The sequence below is a fragment of the Colossoma macropomum genome, unplaced genomic scaffold (genome assembly GCF_904425465.1).
Source record: "Colossoma macropomum unplaced genomic scaffold, Colossoma_macropomum, whole genome shotgun sequence".
Classification (NCBI taxonomy): domain Eukaryota; kingdom Metazoa; phylum Chordata; class Actinopteri; order Characiformes; family Serrasalmidae; genus Colossoma; species Colossoma macropomum.
Window position 1 is genome coordinate 16,302,345 of NW_023494792.1, and position 21,432 is coordinate 16,323,776.

The 21,432-nt window shown below is 41.5% G+C and overlaps 1 protein-coding gene across 3 annotated transcripts in view; it reads right to left on the minus strand.

The window, feature by feature from the left end:
- mafb (v-maf avian musculoaponeurotic fibrosarcoma oncogene homolog b (paralog b)) overlaps positions 1 to 7,653 on the minus strand; it is a 79,495-nt gene extending 71,842 nt beyond the window's left edge. For all 3 annotated transcript variants that reach the window (XM_036576234.1, XM_036576237.1, XM_036576235.1), the window contains exon 1: positions 6,210 to 7,653. In XM_036576234.1, the coding sequence (XP_036432127.1) occupies positions 6,210 to 7,231 (1,022 nt within the window). In that variant the 5' untranslated portion in view covers positions 7,232 to 7,653. The remainder of the gene's footprint in view (positions 1 to 6,209) is intronic.
- Between the last annotated feature and the right edge of the window lie 13,779 nt (positions 7,654 to 21,432).

The window sequence follows — 21,432 nt, forward strand, 5'->3', positions numbered from 1 at the left end:
GTTGCTGTCACATGAAAACCTTGTTACTTCATTTTTCCAGTTTTCATTTTTTTGCAGTGTTTGAAAATACCAGCTGTTCTTTACATTGTGTGAACGTTCCTCGATGAATGAACCAAAAGAAATAGTCCAACATTACCTAGAATAAAACGGTATTACAATAACATATTAAAATTAAGAACGCATTAAACTTAAGAATGTTTTTTCACTTCTCGTAAAGTGTTTCAGAGAGACAGAGACTGAGTGTGTTAGGGGTAAGAAAGAGGCTCTGAGACGTCTCAGGTTTACTCATTCCCCTCACTCCTCTGCTCTGGGCCACGGGCCACAGGACGTGACATCACTCGCACAGGTCAAGCTCCCAGAGAGAAGAAAGAGACGAGAGGAAGAGAAGAGGAGAGAAGAAAAGGAAGACTCTGGAAGTGTTGTACTGTGGGGTCACCTTGCTTGGCTGAGAGATCAATGTCTCTTTGACTGGCTGGCTAAGGAGAAGACGGGGCAAGAGAGAGAGAGAGAGAGAGAGAGAGAGAGAGAGAGAGTGAGAGAGAGAGACTATGACTGCAGCTAAGATACCTTGCCAGTAAATCACCTTGCTGGCTTCATTGAGATGCAGGTATAACACACACTGGGCACGAGGCCAGCTTTTACACTACAAATGTCACATATGCACAAACACACATACAGATGCATGCACCAAAACACATGCACACAAAACCTATTGTCCACCAATATTCCTCAATTACATACAGCTGTCATATGTGATCTCATGCTGCACATTTAGCTCAGTTTATCATTTTCCACCTCATTCCTTCAATCAAATACTGAAGGACTATATTTGAAACTCAGCACAGCTTTGTGTCTATGAAAGCAATTTTCATCAATAATTCAATTATTTCATTTGTTGACAATGCAACTGATTCTGAGCACACCAACATCCCACACCATAGTCTCACAAGTAGCACACACCGGTGTTCAGATTAAACACACCCAAACTCGCTCCTGTACCAGACACACAGACAACACGCAGGAGTTTTTCTTGCACCCCCCACCAGTCCCTCGAGCAATCACAGCCCTGGCTGAAACACACATCTTCAGGATATAAACACGACATCTTTAGAAATACTGCAGCAGGCCCCATGCTGGGGGAGAAAAAGTTAAATTATTAGCTTTTCAAATAAATGCCCTATAACTCAGCTTTGCGGAGCGCGAGCTGGGTCGGGGGGGAGCAGCAGGCATGTCGGCGGATGATGGACACACCGCGACGGGGACATAAACTCTCCCCTGTTAAATCACTTTAAATGGAAATGTTTAGTGGCAGAGATGCAGATGAGCCTGGACTGCATGCTGCAGAGATTGTTTTTTGGTTTCACAGTCTGAATGAAAGTGCTCTCTCTAATGTCCTCCTGACTGGCCAAGCTACTGTGAGTAATCCTATACTGTGAACAGGGGCCAGAATGGTCATGGGCACCCAGGAATGAAATCCTTTATGTTTAATTGTATAAGAGAAAATGTGAAAAAGAACAAAAGCTTTAGGAATGCACAATGAATCGGAATCATATCAGTATTGGCACATTTTTGCTTACAAAAAATGCGCTATGATGTAAAAGTTGGTTGCCTTTGAATTGTACGAGTACAGATTTTATATATATATATATATATATATATATATATCTCACATATACTCATTGTACTGCATTTGTTACTCTACAAAAATAAATGTTTTATTTCTCCGTCATATATAGGTAAACATAGTCCCATTTTCTACATTTTATTAATGTTTACGTTGCAGCATCGGCAGAGACGTACATGAAAAATACTGGATATCGGCATTGGCCCAGAATTCCCATTTTAGTGCATCCCTAAAAGGCATTCTGATCAAGCTCATTATATTCCACATCTTAGCACGTCCTGTGGGACCAATACATTCTACGTCACAAATCTTCCCTTACATATCTAACTCACAGTCTCAACATCTCCTTTCTTGAGAGAAAAAAAAAATCTTCCAAGCATTGATTCCAACAGAGGCCCTCACTGATATGATTACAGATAATATTGTTTAACTTAATGCATGTAGATGATTCAAATGCCAATATGCATGAGGGGAACTGTGATTTCTCATTGTTGCCCTTTGATGTATAAGACCAATACAGTGACAGAAGACAACTATATTATCAGTATTAACCTAATCATAGCTGCCCCACAGCCAATGATCAGGGCACATATGGTGTCAATATTTCACTTCGGATTGAATTAAACAGAATACAATCCAGAGAGTATGCAATTTGCAACAGGCTTTGTGTGTGTGTGTGTGTGTGTGTGTGTGTAAGTGTGTGCGAAAGCTGGAAATACAAACACTTATTATTTTTACACCACTGTTTACAGAGCTGTTCGTAAAATAATTACAGTAACAGATAAATGCATTTTAATGCATATAAAATGTTAAATAGTGTATTTTATTTCAATGCGCCATTTAACATTTCAGTGCTCAATGAATAAGGAAGGTCATGGCTGCTTTAATTCTGATGTTCAGTTTGCAAAGAAAATATTTTCTGATTCACATAAAGAAGCAGTGACTATTTTAATAAATACATCAAAATCATTGGAGCGTTTGTTGAGTAATACAGCGTAGCATGCACTCACACATCAGCCTATTTGCTAAAGATATTACATTATTCTTAAAACACAGGCTGAACTGCAACACAGCAAAGGTGCCAAAACTGTACTGTAACCTGTGAGAACATCAGAAAAAATTCTGCAAGCCATGAATTCACACCTCAGCAAAGATGTTACTACTCACTGCATTTTAATCCCTATAATTAAACAGTGATTAAATGATGTCATCAGACCTGAAAATTACAATATCACACACAAGTGCAGCGTAGAAAATTGCACTGGTGCACTATTGTGTCTGACACAAAGGTGCTGCTCGAGACTCCAGCGGCCTCGGCTCAGCGGGAAGATGTGCATGCTACACTTCTACAATCCAACACTCCTGTAATTAAACAGCGCTGCATATTGACCTCATCAGGTAGAAAAGCCATAAATTACAGCATACAAGCTCCACTCAAAGGCAGTCTATGCCCAGCTGTGGAGGATGGCCAATAATTCATCATTTTAAAGCAGCAAAAACAAGGTCTTTTCTCTGCTATTAATCACACAGGAAATCATTGCATTTTCCACTGGGTAGAGACTACTGCGCCCCAACACAAACAGAGCTGAACCCCACAGCACATACAGAGAGAGAGAGAGCTCTCAGACATCAGCCCAACACTCACATCTACTCTCACTATTTACTGCACACTCTCTGTACATACCCCATCAAAGAAATGGAGAGAGAGAGACAGAGAGAGAGGGACAGAGAGAGAGAGAGAGAGAGAGAGAGAGACAGAGACAGAGAGAGAGAGATGGTGGTTGTTTGTGCTGTAAATCCCTTTAGCCAGCCGATGAAGGATGCTTTTATATCTCTATAATATTTCATCTCGATCAATCCAGCAACAGTTAAAAACAAAAGTTAGTCTGAAAATTCGCCTGAAGATTTTTATTTGAAGCGAATTATCCTGCAAAGCCCTGAGAGGCGACACAAACCTAAACGCAGCAAAGAAAGTGTAGAAATGCTCTACACAAACGATAATAAATGAGTATGGATTAAATGTAAATTATTGATTAAATGGTTGCATTGATTCACTGGACTGAAAGGCAAAAAATCGAAGCTCCAGGAGCCACGATCCATTTCAGACTCCTAATATTACGAGCCTATTTCTTCCATTTCGTGGTGAATATTGTGGTTAACAGAAACTCACGACGAAGCACGATAATTATACCTTATTTAGTTATATTAAAAGTATTTATTATTGTGTAAAAATAAAAGTCTGAAATCGAATAAGTTGCTTTCCGTGTGTTTTAATTCTGAACATCTTTCTCAGCTCGACTGACTGTTCTCTTTCAGAGACACATCGCGAAAACATTACGAGGTTGTTCGTTTTTACTTTTCATACTCAGATTAACGGGGTTTGATTCAGAATAAAGACCCTGAGTGTTCGTTCTGAATAAACTGCGATGTTCAACAAGTCTGAGAGGCTCAGAGCAGCTCTTTCTGGGTGAATTATTAACCGCGGAGAGCGAAGGGCAAAAATAAATCCTCACAGCCCTGGCTATTCAGACCTCTCATTAGATTAGACTATTGTTTTAAGATCAAATCAGTGAGATTTCGTCCAGAAGATCAGCCTGACATCTACAAAAGAGCCGTTTAAAGAGTTCACGGGCGCAGCACCGCGTTCACAGACTCACAGCGTTCATTTAAAAACGACCGAACTGAACCATTACAGTGACTAAAATACACAACTGTGAGAAACATCCGCGATGTCTGACTCTCAGTAATTTCACAGCTCAGAAACATTTCAGGTTGAGAGGCAGAACTGAGGAGCACTTCTAACTCTGAATCAGCCTCGCTCATTAGCACAATAATGTTAGCCAGTAAAGTAACATTTCACACAACTCGTCTCTGAAACTGCCGGGCTGCAACAAGTGAGTCTCTCCGTCAGCCTCAGAGGCAGAATTCAAAATCGAGGACAGAAAAAAACACATTTTATTTTAAAATGTAGTCGGTTCTTTTTAGTTTCTGAAGCCTGTTCTCCTAAATTATGTTGATAAAATTAGCTACTTTTAGCGAAATAACATTGCTAATAAGACTGTGTAAAATAAAAGAGAGAGAGAAAAAAATGAAAGAGAAATAATAAGAGACCAGAAGAGCCGTTTTCATAATTGCAAATTTATTGATGAACTCTATGGCGAGGTTGGGCTTTAAGGGCTCCAGTCGGTCAGTCAGTCAGTCAGTAGCTGCCATAAGAATCAAAACCAAAAACACACACACACACACAGGGCTACGAAGAGGCTCCTGACGAGCCGTGAGTTATGAGCTGGTATCATTAGATTTCCTCTCTGTTAACAGTGTTCATCTATCCACACCAGTGACCTGCTGAGAGTTAAACTTACACTTCAGCCCGGAGTATTTCAGCCGTGTATGAGCTCGGAGTGACACACATAGCACGCAGAAAACTCCGAGGGACTTTTTAAAAAAGCGCTAGGCAGCTTACATGCCAGACTGAACTTCATTTTTAGTACTAACAGCTCTGCTTAACGATATAAATTATATATAAATTATCTGAACGCCAGCCTGGTGCTGTGAACTGGCTGAGATTTACATTGCCGTGGCAAGTTAGCATGTTGCGCAGCGCAGACCTGTAGCATGAGCATTTTAACACACTGAATAAAACTCAGAGCAGGAGCCTGGACTGTCAGAGTCGAGCTCAGCTGAGTGTTTCCTCTCGCCACAAACACAGTCTTTTTGAATCTTTTGAACAAAGAACAACAACAAATCCAGTCTGGCAACTTTCACAACGTCAGGTACATCAGTGAAGACAAGCATGGAGACAGAGTGGAGCTTCACTTTTTTGTTCAAAGTCCCAAAAAAGTGGACAGACACGCCATGAAGAATGAATGTGAAGGCGAAGTAATCCATAAAAGTTCATTCAAATGAGAAAAAAAAAACCGTCGACCAGCACGACCAGCGTGTGGGAGCGGTTACATAGGCTCTATCATCTCTTTACAGCGAAGCACATTAACAATCTACACCATTTACAACACAGTTTACCAGGACGTACAGGATGGAGGAGAGGGTGGAAAAAGAAAGAAAGAAAGACAGGTGTTGATGTCTCCCTGGCTAAAAAGCAGAAGTAAACCCGTTCAGCTGTTCTGTTAGCATTTGCAAATCTCCAAAACCGAGTAAAATAAGAACGTGGATGTGTAGGGAAAGTTTCGGACGCGCATGCGCAGAGTGGTCCATATCGCCAGCACGTCTCTCTCTGTCAACCTGGGGCTCATAAAACCCCAGACAAACACCGAGAACATCGCGTTATGGGGTGGGTGAATAATAAAAACACGAATGACACGAGTGGGTCGTTGGTCAAAACTTAGTAAAAGTCTTAAACTTGATTCCTGAAATAAATTATTCATAAACTCTGATCTCCTCATTCTCCGGATCTCGAAAAGAACAATAAAAAATAATGATAAAACAAAATAAAGTCTCTTTGTCAAGTGTGACTATGACTAGTATCAGAAAAGTAAAAAAAGAAAAGCTCATAAATGACGTGAGAAACTTTCGATGAACTCGTTTCTCTCTAATCAAGTGCTGTCAAAAACAAAAACATACCACTCACATGAAAAACTCCGGAGAGGAAGGGTTGTTGTCGCTGCTCGAGCCGTTTTCTCGGAAGCCGTTCCCGACGAGCTTCTCGTACTTCTCCTTGTAGGCGTCCCTCTCCCGGACCAGCCTGGAGATCTCCTGCTTGAGGTGCTCCACCTGCTGCAGCAGCTGCGTCTTCTCGCCCTCCAGCACGTGCCGCTGCTGCACGCGCTTGAAGCGGCACGACTGCGCGTAGCCGCGGTTCTTCAGCGTCCTGCGCTTCTGCTTCAGCCGGATCACCTCCTCCTTGCTGACGCCGCGCAGCTGCCGGTTCAGCTCGCGCACCGACATGGTCACGAGCTGCTCGTCGGAGAAGCGATCGTCCAGGCGCGCGAGTTGGTGGCTCCCCGCCGAGCCACCGCCGCCGACCCCTCCGCCGCCGCCACCGCTGGGCACGCCGGGCGCCGTGGCGCCGTTGTGGTGGTGATGGTGGTGGTGGCCCGTCGCGTGGTGGTGGTGGTGGTGATGGTGGTGGTGGTGGGGCGCGCCGTTCTGCGCCGCCGCGGCCGCGATCACGGCGGAAACGACGGCGGCCGCCGAGCCCATCTCCTCGCCGGCCACGGCACCTCCAGGTCCCGCCGCGCCGCCGAACTGCTGCCCGCGGGCATAGCCGTCGAAGGTCTGCAGCTGGTGGCTGCTGCTGATCAGCGCCTCTACGGCGTCCTCGGGGCTGAAGCCCAGCGCCTCCGGGTTGAGCTGCTGCTGGTAGCCCGTCATCCAGTAGAAGTCCTCCAGGTGCGCCTTCTGCTCGCTCCCGGAGCCCGGGCTGGGCGCCGAGAAGCTGGGGGAAGGGGGAACCGAGCTGCAGGGCGTGCTCATCGGCGTGGAAGATACGGATCCCCCGGCGACTGGGCGGCTGCACTGGCTGATGCTGCGATCGGGCTCCACCGGCTCCTTTTTCACTTCAAACTTCATCAGATCGAAGTCATTAACATATTCCATGGCCAGGGGACTGGTGGGCAGGTCGGAGTTGCTCATTGCCAGTTCTGATGCCATCCTTTTGCTGTTGACAGTCCTCCAAAGGGGGTGAAGAGCAGCTGTCAGACTGGTCGGGTTCGAGACAGTGTGAGCCAGCTTGATTTCTTTATTTAATTCTTCAAAACCGAGAGAGGAAGAGGTAAAAAAAGAGAAGAAGACTGCGGATTTGTGTTATAAATGAACAGCCTTCTAGGGGTGTTTTGTCGTCTCTCCCGTCTCTCCTCTCTCAGCACGCGGATCTCGGCGCGTCTGAATGTGAAACATTTAACACTTCATGGCTTCGCTTTTTTTCTTTCTCTTTCTTTCTTTTTTTCTACAACAACTGCGTAAAGCTGAGGAGGTTAACGTGCATGTGACTAGCAAATTGTTGCTTTTGCTGGAAAAAAAGAGCACTCCGGGCGCGTGGTAGAGTTTTTAAAGGATCGCCCAGCAGACGAGTATAAAAGCAATGCTGAGTTTTATAGCCGCCTTGACGTCACGTTTGAAATAGGAATTGGACTCGGACCCGCAGCCAATGGGAGCGCTCCATCTGAGAGCTCATTTGCATATTAGAGACGAAACAAAAGTTTTTTTTTTCCTGAACTGTTCGTCCGGAATCGGATACCTCGAGCTCGCGCTCTTCACTCTTTAGCAACAAATAAACGACGTATTAAATACCTCATTTAAGAAACACACATTTTGATTCAGTGTTATTTTGTGATGGTCAGTTTTATGATGTGATATAAATTAAGCCTTAAAATAGCCTAATTATGGTGTGGAATCAGGTTAATGTAGTTTGTTTAGACTCAAATACCATGTTAGAGTCATATGTTCAAATAAATTATGATGAAAATAATCCGTCCCTCAGCTATTACAAGCACATGTCCCTTTCTTGTGAGTTTTGGCAGAAAATGCTTTCTCCCGTGTAAGCCACCCATGCAAGCTTCTAGAAAGTGTTTGTGCGTTTTAGTGATTTATCTGAGAGAAAATGTAAATGTAGGCTCGCTCTAAATGTTTTTCAGCGTCACCAGTCACATTGAAACACTTTGCTGAAAGACGTCGCCTTCCAAAGGAAGAGGTAAGCTTAGAAAATGTTAAAAATAAAGTATTTTGGTCAGACTATGAGGTACAGTGTCATTTTTGTCGAACAAATCGTTCTCTGAGCTCCAGCCTGTCAGTCCTGCTCCAGTGTGAAAACACAACAGTGCCACCTTTCGGACCAAACAGAACCCACCGCTGGAAAAATGGCCCAAAGACTGGCTTAGTGTGGCAGTTTAACCTACTAGACTTCAGTTAAACCACTTCATGCTTGCCATTTTGGGACAGCAGTTTCATTTTATGTCAGTAAGTAGACAGACACGGGTTCAAACAGGCTACTAACCTCCTCACTTCTGCAGCAGACGGCCGTCTCCAAAGATGCTAGGCTACCTCTCGCCTGAGGTGAAGGCAGGACCAGCTTCAGCACATGCTGAACGGCGTGTTTATTCCTCTGTCTACCGTACAGACTTCACTAAAACCAGACACTGTTTTATATTCCCAAAGTTACCACAGCAGGGTTTCAGCTTCTTTATCATGGAAGAGCTCTTTTACTCAGGAAATGAACGAGGCGGCCCGCGAGCAAGTGTACACAAAAACAAAGCCACTTTTTTGCACGAGCGCTCTGTAACGCGTTTCCATTGGGGCTGTGTGTGAACAGAGGCAGCACAGCAGAGAGTATTCTCACAGGACTCACTCCACTCCACTGTGGAAATGCCACCCAAACTACAAAGCCGACAGCCTCAGAATAAAAACAACCGCACTCCCACAGCACCAAGTGGAAATAAATATTCTCTTGGTCTCCGTGACTGTTCTTGAGGACCTGAAGTGGGAGAGAATAAACATATTATTTCATTAATTAGATCACCAAACAAAAGCCTTTAGAGGCCTTTCAAGAGCTCTGAATAAATATTGAATTTATGTCCCATCTGACTGCATAGCAGCTCAAGCGTCAAGAGGACTAAGGAGAGGCAGAAGAGAATTAATATATATAGAAAACCTTTTGGCAGCAGTAGTGAGTGTGCCTTTTTATACCAAGAACAAGCAATTTTCACAATATATTGTACCTCTACCTGTTTTCCTCTCTGAAAAAAAGCTCTTTTATATTAATGTCAGTGATTTTAGAGATTCGGTACTGTCCTGTGCGATGGTGCTACTGGGTTTATTCCTACATATAGGTAGCAAGTGGAAGTTACTCTGAAGCTGTTACACACATTGTGCTGAAGCCCAGTCAGGTTACAGTTACAAAGCCACCATGGCACACTGACATAGGAGTTCTATTCCCATCCCTGAGGTTTCAGATTTGTCCTTAAAATTAGAAAATCATAAGCTATGTTTCTTTTAAGTACCTTCATGGCTGGCATTAAATGATTCTGTAATGCAGAGTGAATGTTGCGAATCTAAACATAATTTCTCTGAGCAGGAAAGACAGATTCCAGTCCTGGACGGTCAGATTCGCCCACATTTTGGTGATTTTTCTATTCAGACACACATGATTTAACTCAAAAGTTAATTTCCAGCTTTTCTTGGTGTGTTAAGAGCAGGAAAATCACCAGACTGCCCCTTTACACTCCTGAAAAGATGGTTCTTCAAGGCTTCTTTAATAAAGAGAATGGTCCTATATAGAACCATGAACACTCAAAGAACCATTTGCATGCTTAAAGGGTTCTTTGCATCGTAAAATCGTTCTTCAAATTGATGGAGAATGCATTGTATATGGTCCTGTATAGCACCAAAACAGATTCTTCTATTGTTACAAGCTTGACATCAAACCTTTTTTGGTGCTATATAGAACCCTTTTCAAAAAAGGTTTTATATATGATACAGAGCCACTATCTTTACTAAAGAACCTTTGAAGACCCATCTGCAGTTTGCCACCCCTGCCTTAAAGGCAAGTTGTGTGCTTAAAACATCTCTGTTCAGGCAACAAAGCATTTGGGCTGAAAACAGACCCAAAGAAATCTTATAGTAGCACCTCAATCTGCTTTTAGCCTACTTGTTTTGTGTTGCTCTATGTCATTACACTGACTCTTAATTCGGCTGTCCGCAGTCGCTGTGTGAGCACTCCTGCCGGAAGCACTTTGCTGTTTACCTCCTATAAAGCTGAATTTATTAGCTTGTGCATCTCATAGGTTAATGGGAAGAGCACTGGCATAATATATCACAAATGTAATGATGGTTAAATGGTTAATAGTCCTGTGCACAGTACATTCAGTTCCTCTTCCAGAGGTTTCGTTTAGAGAAATGCTATACCAACGACAAACAGCGTTTTCTCTCATTTGGCGATATTTATTTAAAAGAAAAACCACAGGGCCAGAGAATTCAGCAAAGAGACAATACTGAACTGAGATCAAATCGACCATCAGATCTGTCTGATGTTATCCTGCTAAGCTCTGGCATGCACTTGCTTTGTAATATTGTTATTGTATTAGTGTAGTATTGTATACTTCTTCAATTACAGGCTCTTAAAATAAAGGCTCCTAGTTCTCAGCATGGACTTTAAATCTTTAAGTGTAGGTTCTTAAACTTTTTGAAGGTTCTTCACAGATTTATAGACAGAAATGGTTCATCAGAAACCATCCATTGAAAAGTTCTTTAGGGAAGCAAAAGTGGTTCCTGTTGCAGTTTTTTCATAACTGTCTCAGAAGTGTCGCTCTTATTGACATTGAATTACAAATTGTAAAATTCTTTGCTAGATTTCACCTTGTGTGTCACATGCATGTACATAATTTGTTTACGGTGCTTTCAGAGGTCTAAAATGGGATTAAGTGTTCATCTGTCTACAGTATTGCAACTAAAGACTTGATCATTTAGGTACAAAGCTGAAAGAAGAGAGAATTCTTCATATGCGCAGTACTCTATACCTTTACTCACTTCCTGTGCTCATCTGCGCACATTAGCAAGGCCTTTATTAATGTGAGATTTTATGACCTTTCTTATATCAACCCCCTGAGAATATTGATGAATATTGTGTAAAAATAACCAACCTTACAGGCCTATTACATGATTTACAGTTAGTCCATACACATTTAATTATTGCATCCATTACTGCGTTCTCCCATTGTTATGAACGATGGCTCTGCCGACATACTGGGAGCCCTTTTTTCACTGAGGTAGCTACCACACAGATGTCAACAGAGCTTCAAATGCATGAAGTCTTCAAAACCTTTGGTTTGAACCACATTTGCAAGCACAATAACTTAATTAATAAACAATGTTTATTCTCAGATGCAGAGGAAATTTGTCACTCATGGATATTTCCTTATGACTGTTTGTTGGTTGGTCTGTTTATTTACACAGGGTGGCTTTGTTACGTCACTGTCTAATTCAAAGGAGCGCATAAAAGAAAGCAGGTGATGTTCAGGTACCAGAACACGTTTTCTATATGATCATCCAGTCCTGGAGTCCATTATCATTGATGAGCGCAGTGTAAACCTGGTCCATCGAACTTTAATAAAGCTGTTAAATGAAAAGAAATCCGCTGTTACTGGGATTATGAGCATAATCATTCATTATACAATCCCAATGGGTGGCTAGCTTAATATTCATTTTGGAACCCCTATTTAATGCCGTACATTAAATCCTGAGCTTAGTCCAAATGAACAAGATGATTTCAATGCACTCATTTGAGCAACATTTAATTATCGGCTCCAGAAAATGAAATGTTTCTCCAAAGGTTTTTTAACTAAGTGTTGTATCTCTTTGTAATAGAATGAAAGGAGCATAAAAAGCTATTACAAGGTCGAACATAAAGGCAGTTTAACGGGGTTCTTTCTGTGCAATGTTTTATGAAGGGAATAAAAAAATGCATATTAAGATAATAAGCTTCCACTTCATGGAAACAAAGTGTGGTAATTGAGCGTCGGCTTCCCTCATTTCAGAGTTAATATTCTCCTTTCACCATCTGGATTTTAATGCGCTCCCATTTCATCTGCAGACGCATTTATCTTCACATATTCACCCCACTCTCTACCTCTCTCTTGCCGTCTCTGTGGCTCTTCTTTCACCTCTTCTCATCCCTCTCTCCGTGAAGAGTTTTACTACTCATCCATTTATTACACAAAGACTAGAGGAGGGCCAAGTGACTTACAGTCACACCCAGATTGTGTATGGTTGTGTGCGCATGCACGTGTGCGGGGGTGTGTGTGCTCTCCTCTGTAATGCTCATTAGAAAAGGAGCTTTACTCTGCATGAGGTCCATCCCTGAGGTCTCAGATTTGTCCTTAAAGTTAGGGAATATTGAGCTATCTTCTTTTAATTACCTTTATGCAGGGGGCTAAAATGATTCTGCAATGCAAAGTACATGTCATGAATCTAAATCTAATTTCTAAAAGGCTGCATAAAACTAGCCTGGACTCAGAAGAGGTGTCAGTGGATAACTGTGATTAAAACCTCATTTCATTTGTCATGAATGGGTTCAGCTCACAAAATTAGGTTAGGTTTAAATTAGAAAATTCAGTAAAAATTAAAAATGATTTTAACATAGCTCTTAGTAAGGATGTTTATGTAATTATCTGGTAAGAAACTGTTACTGAAACAGTAACTTTATTGAAGAATCCCAAGAAAACAATATTATAATATAATAATACAGTGGTTATATATTGATATATGTTGATATATTTGCAAACCAAAGAATCATTTAAAGGTTTGTTTGTGTGGTTAAATTGTTCTTCACTATGATTCAAAACCTGTTGTATATAGTTCTTTAAAAGGCCTTTTTTTGGTACTGTTTTGCAAAGACTGATATGACAGCAACAGTATTCTGGTATATGTGAGGTAATGTGACACACAGCCCTGTCTTAGCATGTGTAGAACCCCTCAGAGGAAGAGTTCTGATCTCCTCTCAGCTTTTATGTTTCATATCCTAATATATATGACTGTGAGGTGATCCTAAATCAGCACTCTTGCTGTGAGAGCACCAAAGCTGTTTGCTCTTGCTGTACACGACTGGAGCAAGTCAAATCACTCACACCATCTTCAGTACTTCGTCAGTGTATTCAGCATAATCTTCAGTTCTGTCTTTGTAAGGAGGAAAGTCATCTGTTGCCTTCCAAGCAAGTCTTAAATTTCAGTGTGGGAGCAGAATAAAGTCAGAATCAATTTCCCACCGAGTACAAGTTCAAACTCATATAATCAAAAAGCCTGAGCTGTAAGAGCGCACAGCCTCAGGTTATCTGGCAGGTGAGAAAAGTGCTTGCTGAGGTACAGAGCAGCACACATGTACATGTTCTCTTTCTCTCTCTCTGTCTCTCTCTCTGTCTCTCTCTCTCTCTCTCTCTCTCTCTCTCTCTCTCTCTCTGTTTCTCTTTCTTGCTCACTCCACCTTTGACAGAAGCTATTCCATGCTAAAGAGAATCATGAGAATCATTAACCGTAGTTGGTAGGCCAAATATGAAATTTATTGAAAAGTTAATATTATTCTGCACTAATTCTCCTAGTAAGTTGTATTATGTTGTCAGAGACTTATTTTGTTTCATGTAATTCTTAATGTGGCAGTAGTGGAAGATTTTAATATAAAAAAAAGTTGTAGTTGTGTTGTCAGTTTTATCTTGGCATGGCTGTTTTCATTACTCCCCTTTTAACACCTCATTGCTCTCTAGTAGCTCAACACAAGGTAACAACGTTTCACACACAGAGAACCAACAGTGTCCCTGTTAATCTGTTATCAGATTAGTACTACAGTACTGTAATGTATGGATGCTTTGAGTAGCTGACATCAGAAAATTAGCTTGGACTACCAGTTAAAAAAGTAATTCATAAAACAATTAAAATACAATTTGAATGTATTTAATTAGAAAAAACACCCAACATTTTCAAATACCAAATGTTTTCAGCAGGTTTTTTGCAGCAGATTTCTCCATCTAGGTTATATTGCCCAACACCTTCTTGAAATAACTTGCACACATAATAAACATAATGCAGTTCAGTTTGTTTTACTCATGATCTTCATTGTGATCAGCTCATGCAAACTCTGACCTCAATGTCAGGGGGAGTTGGTTTTACCACGACTATAATAACCCATATTGCAGGACACAGGGGAAGCGAGAGAGTGAGAATTGCAGAGTACAGATGATTCATATGGCAGAGGGAGGAAGCGATGCGCCTGACTCCGTTATTTATGTGCCACATATCGCTATGGAGATGCTCATTAATAAGCGTCTCCCACCTGAGCTATTAGAAAGCAGGAGGAAGTGAGCTCCTTTGCTGTGACCCTGCCGGTTCAGCCTTGCCGTGGGAACAGGACACCTCACGCACTGCATCATCCCAGCACACACATCCACCCACTCTTACTAATTACTCCACACTCAGAGGGAGTGTCATCAGCTCTCAGCTGGAGATGAGGATCACAGTTAGTGCATAGTTCACATGGCTAGTGTATTACACTGCTCTGAGACCAGGCTCACAGATGCCATTACAGTGACAATAATTCATACCTTTAGGCCGGAGCACATCGGCTAAACATTTACCAATAAACCCAAAACTGGTATCCGCTTTACACCACTCCAGTCAACCCTTGACATTGTGCACAGTGATCTTAGGCTTGTCTTTTACACAATACATGCTTCAGTACTTGGTAGCCTAGCTTGGTCAGTTTGCATGGCATACTACTTTTTGGCTGAGCTGTTGTTGCTCCGAGATGCTTCCATTGCACAATAATAGCACTTACAGCTGACTGTGGCAGATCTAGCAGGACAGAAATTTCACAAACTGACTTGTGGCAAAGGTGCCATCTTATGACAGTGCCACATTTAGAGTCACTGAACAGTATGAACCATTCTGCCAAAGTTTGTCTATGGAGACTACATGATTATATGCTTGATTTTATACACTTGTTAGCAATAGGTTTTGTCAGAACACCTGAACTCAAGAATTAGGAGGGGTTTCCACACACTTTTGGCTATATAGTGTACCAACACTCGAATGTCAGTGTTTGCCTGTGTTTGTTGGTGTGCCCTGGCCTTTAGTAGTACAATCTGACTCCCAACTAGTGAAAAAGTGTTCAATCAATTCAGAATGTGGTGTCTAAAAAGAAAAATTGAATGTAAACAATAATTGTTATGGAGTTTACATATTTTGCTATCACACGTTTAGGGATTATTTACACTTGAAAAGCAATGTTTTAAACTGAAATCTTTCATATGTAACTTAAATCTTTTAGTCAGCAAGAGACTTATTTACCAAATTACAATGATATTGTACAATTTACTCCAAATTACAATGGTGTAGTGTACAATTACTCCAAAATTACAGGTACATTTTTTTTTTTTGTAAAAACAAAGGTTCTGTTTGCTATTGAATAATATCTTTTGATTCCCTAAATAAATTTTCTGAGAGTGAGGAACATTTGTTTTAGTTTAAAGACAGAAAGGTTCTATACTTATTTAAGGTTTTTTATTAGAGCGTAGACTTTGGTCTTTCTTTAGTTTAGTCCAACTTTGTAGAGAAACAGCACCCTACAGAATGATAGCCCCACCTTTGCATCAGAGCAGCTAGGCAGGTTAATCAATGGCAGATCCCCAAGCTGATCTGGCAAAGCCTACACTGGGGTTATGCTCAGCTCATGTGCCTGGCTAACAGGCCCAAACACAATGGAGTATTGTGGGATAATGCGGCCCTTTCAGCACATGAATGAACTAGAGAGGCCTGTTGCATTCGGTCCATAAAATAGGCATCTGGGTTCCAGAGACACACTCTCATTTCTACACATTCACAAACACACATAGCATGCCTTTTAAATATTTTTTATTACCTGGTTCATTGTGTCTTATGCAGGTATTTTGCATCTAACATGCTCCAGCTGACTGCAAGTAGATGCAGAAAATTCTGTGCCATCATGCAATCATTAGCAGAGAATGTTAGCTATAGATCAGACCATAGTTTTTTAAGGAGTCATACAGTGCATTGATTTTAGCATTTCAACAGTCAGATTCCTTTTTATTTAGTCAAGAGAACAGTAAACATTTAGTCAAGCATAAGGAGAAAATATTTAAAAATGAAGAATAGAGCAGTTATTAAACTGCTGTCTCAATCAGGTGTCCCTATCACATTGTGAGGATTTAGGATTTTTGCATTTTAATTCAAAGAGGTTTTATTTTCGAAGCATTACTATTGGTCCACTCATCATGAAATTTTCATACATGTAAAGTGCAGCTGCTGTGTTCTAATGATATAGAAAAAGAAAAATCGACACAGCTTTATTTTGAGGACTCCAATTGTCACTATTAGAAATAAATAGAGATACCACATGAGCAAAATACCATTGAAAATGATGTGTAATTTTTAATTTGGAGAAAAACCCTTTAAGAATTGCTTTAGAGGGTTGTGAGGGAAATGAATGCTCATGCCACACGGCTCAACTAACACTTCACTGCAGTGAGCCTAATGCTAATGCTTCTGAAAAGTTATGAGTGATTTCCCACTCAGGGAACGGATTGGCCGTAAGAGACTGAGCTTGGATAGCAGCCAGCTGGGGAATTTTAAAATGAGACTCGATCTGCAGGGAGAGAGCTGCCCTGCTTCTGAACCAGCTATGAAGGGAAAGAGTGTGTGCCTGCATGTGTGTCTGGTGGAAACATACAGTAAGTGAAGAAATACATGAAAAAAGAAAAAAATAGATTAGTGTAAGGATACTGTTATGTAAGAAACATGGCAAGTACAATATTACTTGTAATAATGTAGTGTCCGTGTAGAAAAAGAACTAGAAAATGCCAGATAAAGCTCTTTTATTGATAAAAGCAGAAAGGCCACTGACTCACAGGGAAAATTGCAGGGAAGGTCATCAACAGCCATACACCACACACTAATGGTGAGCATATCAACCACACTAATTAACCCACAACAGAACACAATAAAAAAAAAGCCAACATATAAACACATTTCAATTAACAACAACAACAACTACAACAAATGTCCTTTTAACAGGAGGGGGTGGGGCATGCAAATGCTACTTTGCATGCCACTCCCCCTGGACCACGAAGCCTGTGATGGATTTCACACAGCCCCCTTTCACACAGCTCAAGCAAAGTCTCTGAGGCACACGGAGGCACGCCATTCACACTACGGTCCATCTGCAACTAGAGTCCTGGCATGTCCACCGTCCTGGCCATCACAAGTGCCACAAGATGCCTGCAATGGCGCTTCCTGGCTCTCATTACGTGGGGCCAGTACAGGGCAAGCTGGTTCCTATAAACCACAAAAGTCACACTACCTCACCCAGGTGCTCCTTCACCTTGCAGGGGCCCTCCCATGTTGACTATAGCTTGGGGTAGCATCCTTTTCTTGCAGTGTGAGTTGTACAGTCACACCCGTGTCTGTGGTGAGAGTGGCTGTTAGATGCCCATTTTTGACAAGTTCTGGCATCACCCTGGTGGTTCCTAGCAAGCTGGTGTATGGCCTGGGGACAGTGGCAGAGCTCCTTGACATACAGTGCACTGGGTGCACTGTCCTGCTCCACCACGATGGCCAGCAGCTCTCTCCTAGTCACGCAGTAGTTGCGTTCTGGCTTGCTCAGGCACCAGCTGTAGAATACATTGACTCTTTTAGTCTTGTCCTGTGAAAGGACAGCGCTGATGCCTTTATTGCTGGTGTCTGTGTCCACAATGAACTTACTGCCTGCCCTGGGAAATACCAGCACTGGTACCTCACACCTTGAGGTGCCAAACATGGAGCAAACACACACTCCTCCTCGTCCCATTGGAATGCAGCACCCTTTTCTGTGAGCCAGTGTAATGGTGCAGTTATTTCAGAAATGTCACGCACGAAAAGCTGGTAGTACAAAGCCAAATCCAGGAGGCTTTGCAACTCACCGATGCTCCACGGCATGGGACACCACCGCACCTCAACCTTGATCTGTTTCCACTCTGGCTCTGCTGAAGACCATCACAGTGAACAGTCACAGCCCGGCGTTCAGCGTGAGCACCATATTTTCTTTAGTGTTCGGAGCAAGTGTCACTTGCCAATCCAGCAAGGTCAACCACATGGAGCCAGTGATAGTCCATGCAGAAACGCCAGCTGTTATCCTTTTTCTTCACCAGGACCACTGGTGCTGTCCAGGGGTTGCTCAACGGCTCAATGACTCCTCCTGCCACTGCCTTCTCCTTCGCTTTCTGTTTTGTGGTTTTCAGTGTTGATGCTGTGCCACACTAAGTCAGTCTGGGTACAGTCTTCCTCTGTGGCTGCGAAGATGTTGTAACTGCGCAAGAGCACATGCACAGCTGCTGTTTCGAACCACGGAGCCTGTGGCGGACTTCACAATAGTATACATGTGTATGGAGTCAGGTAAATCGTTGATGTCATATCAACACTTTGTAACTCCATTTATTTCTCATTGGTGTTTTTTACACCTTTTAAAAAAGCCAGCTGCTCTCAGATTGTTTGAACATTTTGTAACGACTGGACCTATAGAAATGATCCAAAAGTACAAATCTGACATCTAAGTCATAACAAGAGATAAAAAGAACCCAATAAAACAAATAACACAAACAATTATAATTTTTTCACTTGTTTATTGAACAAAATGATGCAACATTAATACAACATGTTATTGTTGGCAAAAACCTCTGCTTTCAGAAGCTGGTGTGAGCCCCTTGAGGAGCAATGACTCATTGTGGTCTAATTGCAGCAAAACAGCCCTAAATCATGACACTGCCACCACCATGTTTCACAGTTGGGATGAGGTTCTTATGCTGGAATACAGTTCAATTTTTGGTAAACATAATATTTCTCACTTAAGCCATAAGTTCTGTTTTGTCTGATCAGTCTACATAACATTCTTTTAGTCATCTTCTGATTCATCCAGGTGGTCCTAAGGAAACATCAAACAGGAAGCAGTGTTTTTCCTGGAAAGTAATGACTTTCTCCCTGCTATCATTCCATGCATGCTATACTTGTTCAGTGTTTGCCTGGTTTTTTGAGTAATACACATTACCATTAGCCAGTGAAAGAGAGGTCTGCAGATCCTTAGATGTTAACTCGGGGATCTTTGTGATCTCCCAGAACATTATGTGATTTTTGTTGGATGACCACTTCTGGGAAGGGTAACAATTATGTTGGATTTTCTCTGTTTAGACAATATGTGTCTGATAGTGGATTGATGAAGTCTGAAAATGAGAAAATTCAGAAATTGTTTTGTAACCTTTTCTAGCCATGAGCAACAACAGCTGTTTTTCAGAGATCCTCAGAAATATCCTTTGGCCGAGGCATGTCATGCTGTATAAAATATATATATTTAAAAAATTATAAATCTGTAGAAAACTATATAATTGTTTGTGTTGGATTCTCTTGGTTTATTGCTGTTACTTTAAGATCACATTTAGGTTAAAGTTATGTAGAAATTCAGAAAATTCTAAAAGGTTCACATGCTTTCTAGCACCCCGTACATTAGCGTTAAGAATGTATTTTTCCTCCTCCTGTAAAGTTTGGTTTTAGAGATAAGAGATTTTGCGAGGGCAAAAAGGAACGCATGCTGAAAGACAAAGAGATAGCAAGTGCAGATCTTCTGGATAGACATGCAGTTATGTTTGAATGTGATTGACTGAAGTTTGGATCGTGTCCAAGTCCTGTGTGTGCCTGTGTGTGTGTGAACCACAGATCCCTGAAGGCAAAGCCCTTGGAGCTCTTGGATTACCCTGTTCATCTCCTTCTGCATCTTCTCTCTGGATCCTCTGTCCCTTTTTTTTCAGAGGGAATTTATTTGTTGTGGCAGCCACTTACAGTCTTTAGCTCCTCTTACACCTCTCCCAACTGGCCTGAGGAGTCTGGCCTCTTTCCAGATCAGATATAGAGATATGAGCAGACACTCAGAGATGGCAACCATCCCAAAAGCCGCCTGAGAGCGAGAGAGAGGGGCGGAGGGGGTGGGGAGGGATGTCTCCAAACCACAGGGTTAGTCTAAGGAATATTCTACATGCCATAAAAATCATACACTTTGACACTTGACATGATAAGCTACTGCACAGATTTAAATAATTATTCAAATAGAGCTGGAGTGTATTATCCACTTCTTGAGCCCATCCAAGAGGAGATGCTCTTGCCTTACATAAACAACTGCGACAGGATCTCCCTGCACTAGTTTATTAGACACACAGCCAACAACAGTGTGTGAGGCCAAGCGCCGGCTATCCATCACCTGCGAACAGTGCACAGCGCGTGAGAGATTGTAACGGGGCCACATGAACAGGGGAGATATACAATCCACAAATACATTTGTGCCAGGCCTCAAATGCTCCCATATCGCCCATCAGTGCAGTCATTTAAAGCGTGTCTGGGAGTGTACACAACAGTAACTACAATAAGAAACATGAATCATGCAACACGGCAGGGTGTAAACGCACATACAGCCATTATTTATGACTTGTATAAGACACACACAGAAGATGGAGAGCGTTGCAGTGAGAAAGGCCGGCGTGATTGAAAATAAATGAAGGTATAAACTTGTGGATTGAATCACTAAGTTGTGCGCGTGGATGTGTGCACATCACCGCTGCCCCCTCGCGCAGTACATGAACCTCCATGATGACCAATCCACACGCTAAAAAGGGTATCGCGGCAGGGACAGACCACTGACTTGGGAGGCCCTAGAACAATAGCACATAAGCAATTAAGTAAGTAAGTAAGTAAATAAGTATGTAAGCAAATGAATAAATAAATAAATAAATAAATAAATAAATAAATAAATAAGTAAATAAAGACTTGAAAAGTGATGTTTAACAATAGGTTATAACAATAATCAAAACAATAATTTTTATCTTTTTTAAAAATCATTTTATGTGTACCACTTTGAAGTAAGACTACCCCTAGAAATGTTAAGAATTTTTAAAAATTAGTTTATTAATGGTAATTAATTAGTTTACAAACACCTTAAAAATCATTAATAAGCAGCTACAACACATAAATGACAAGAGCAACAGTGACCTATTGTTTTCCGAATAATAAACCACTTTTATTTATACTGTTAAACCTCAGATTTTACTGGTGGCTTATCTCACTTTGTCTTCTTCATAAATCAGCATTACGCCTGTCAGCTTCATCACGTATTTATGTTCATCAGATATAACAGGTCACTTCTGCTTTTTTTAATGAATGTGTTATAACTGTTTATTAATGATTTTTAGGTGTTTATGATCTAATTAACTAACATTAACATGCATAAATCCTCTATGAGGGTAGTCTTATTCTTAAGTGGTACCATATTATCTAAATAAATT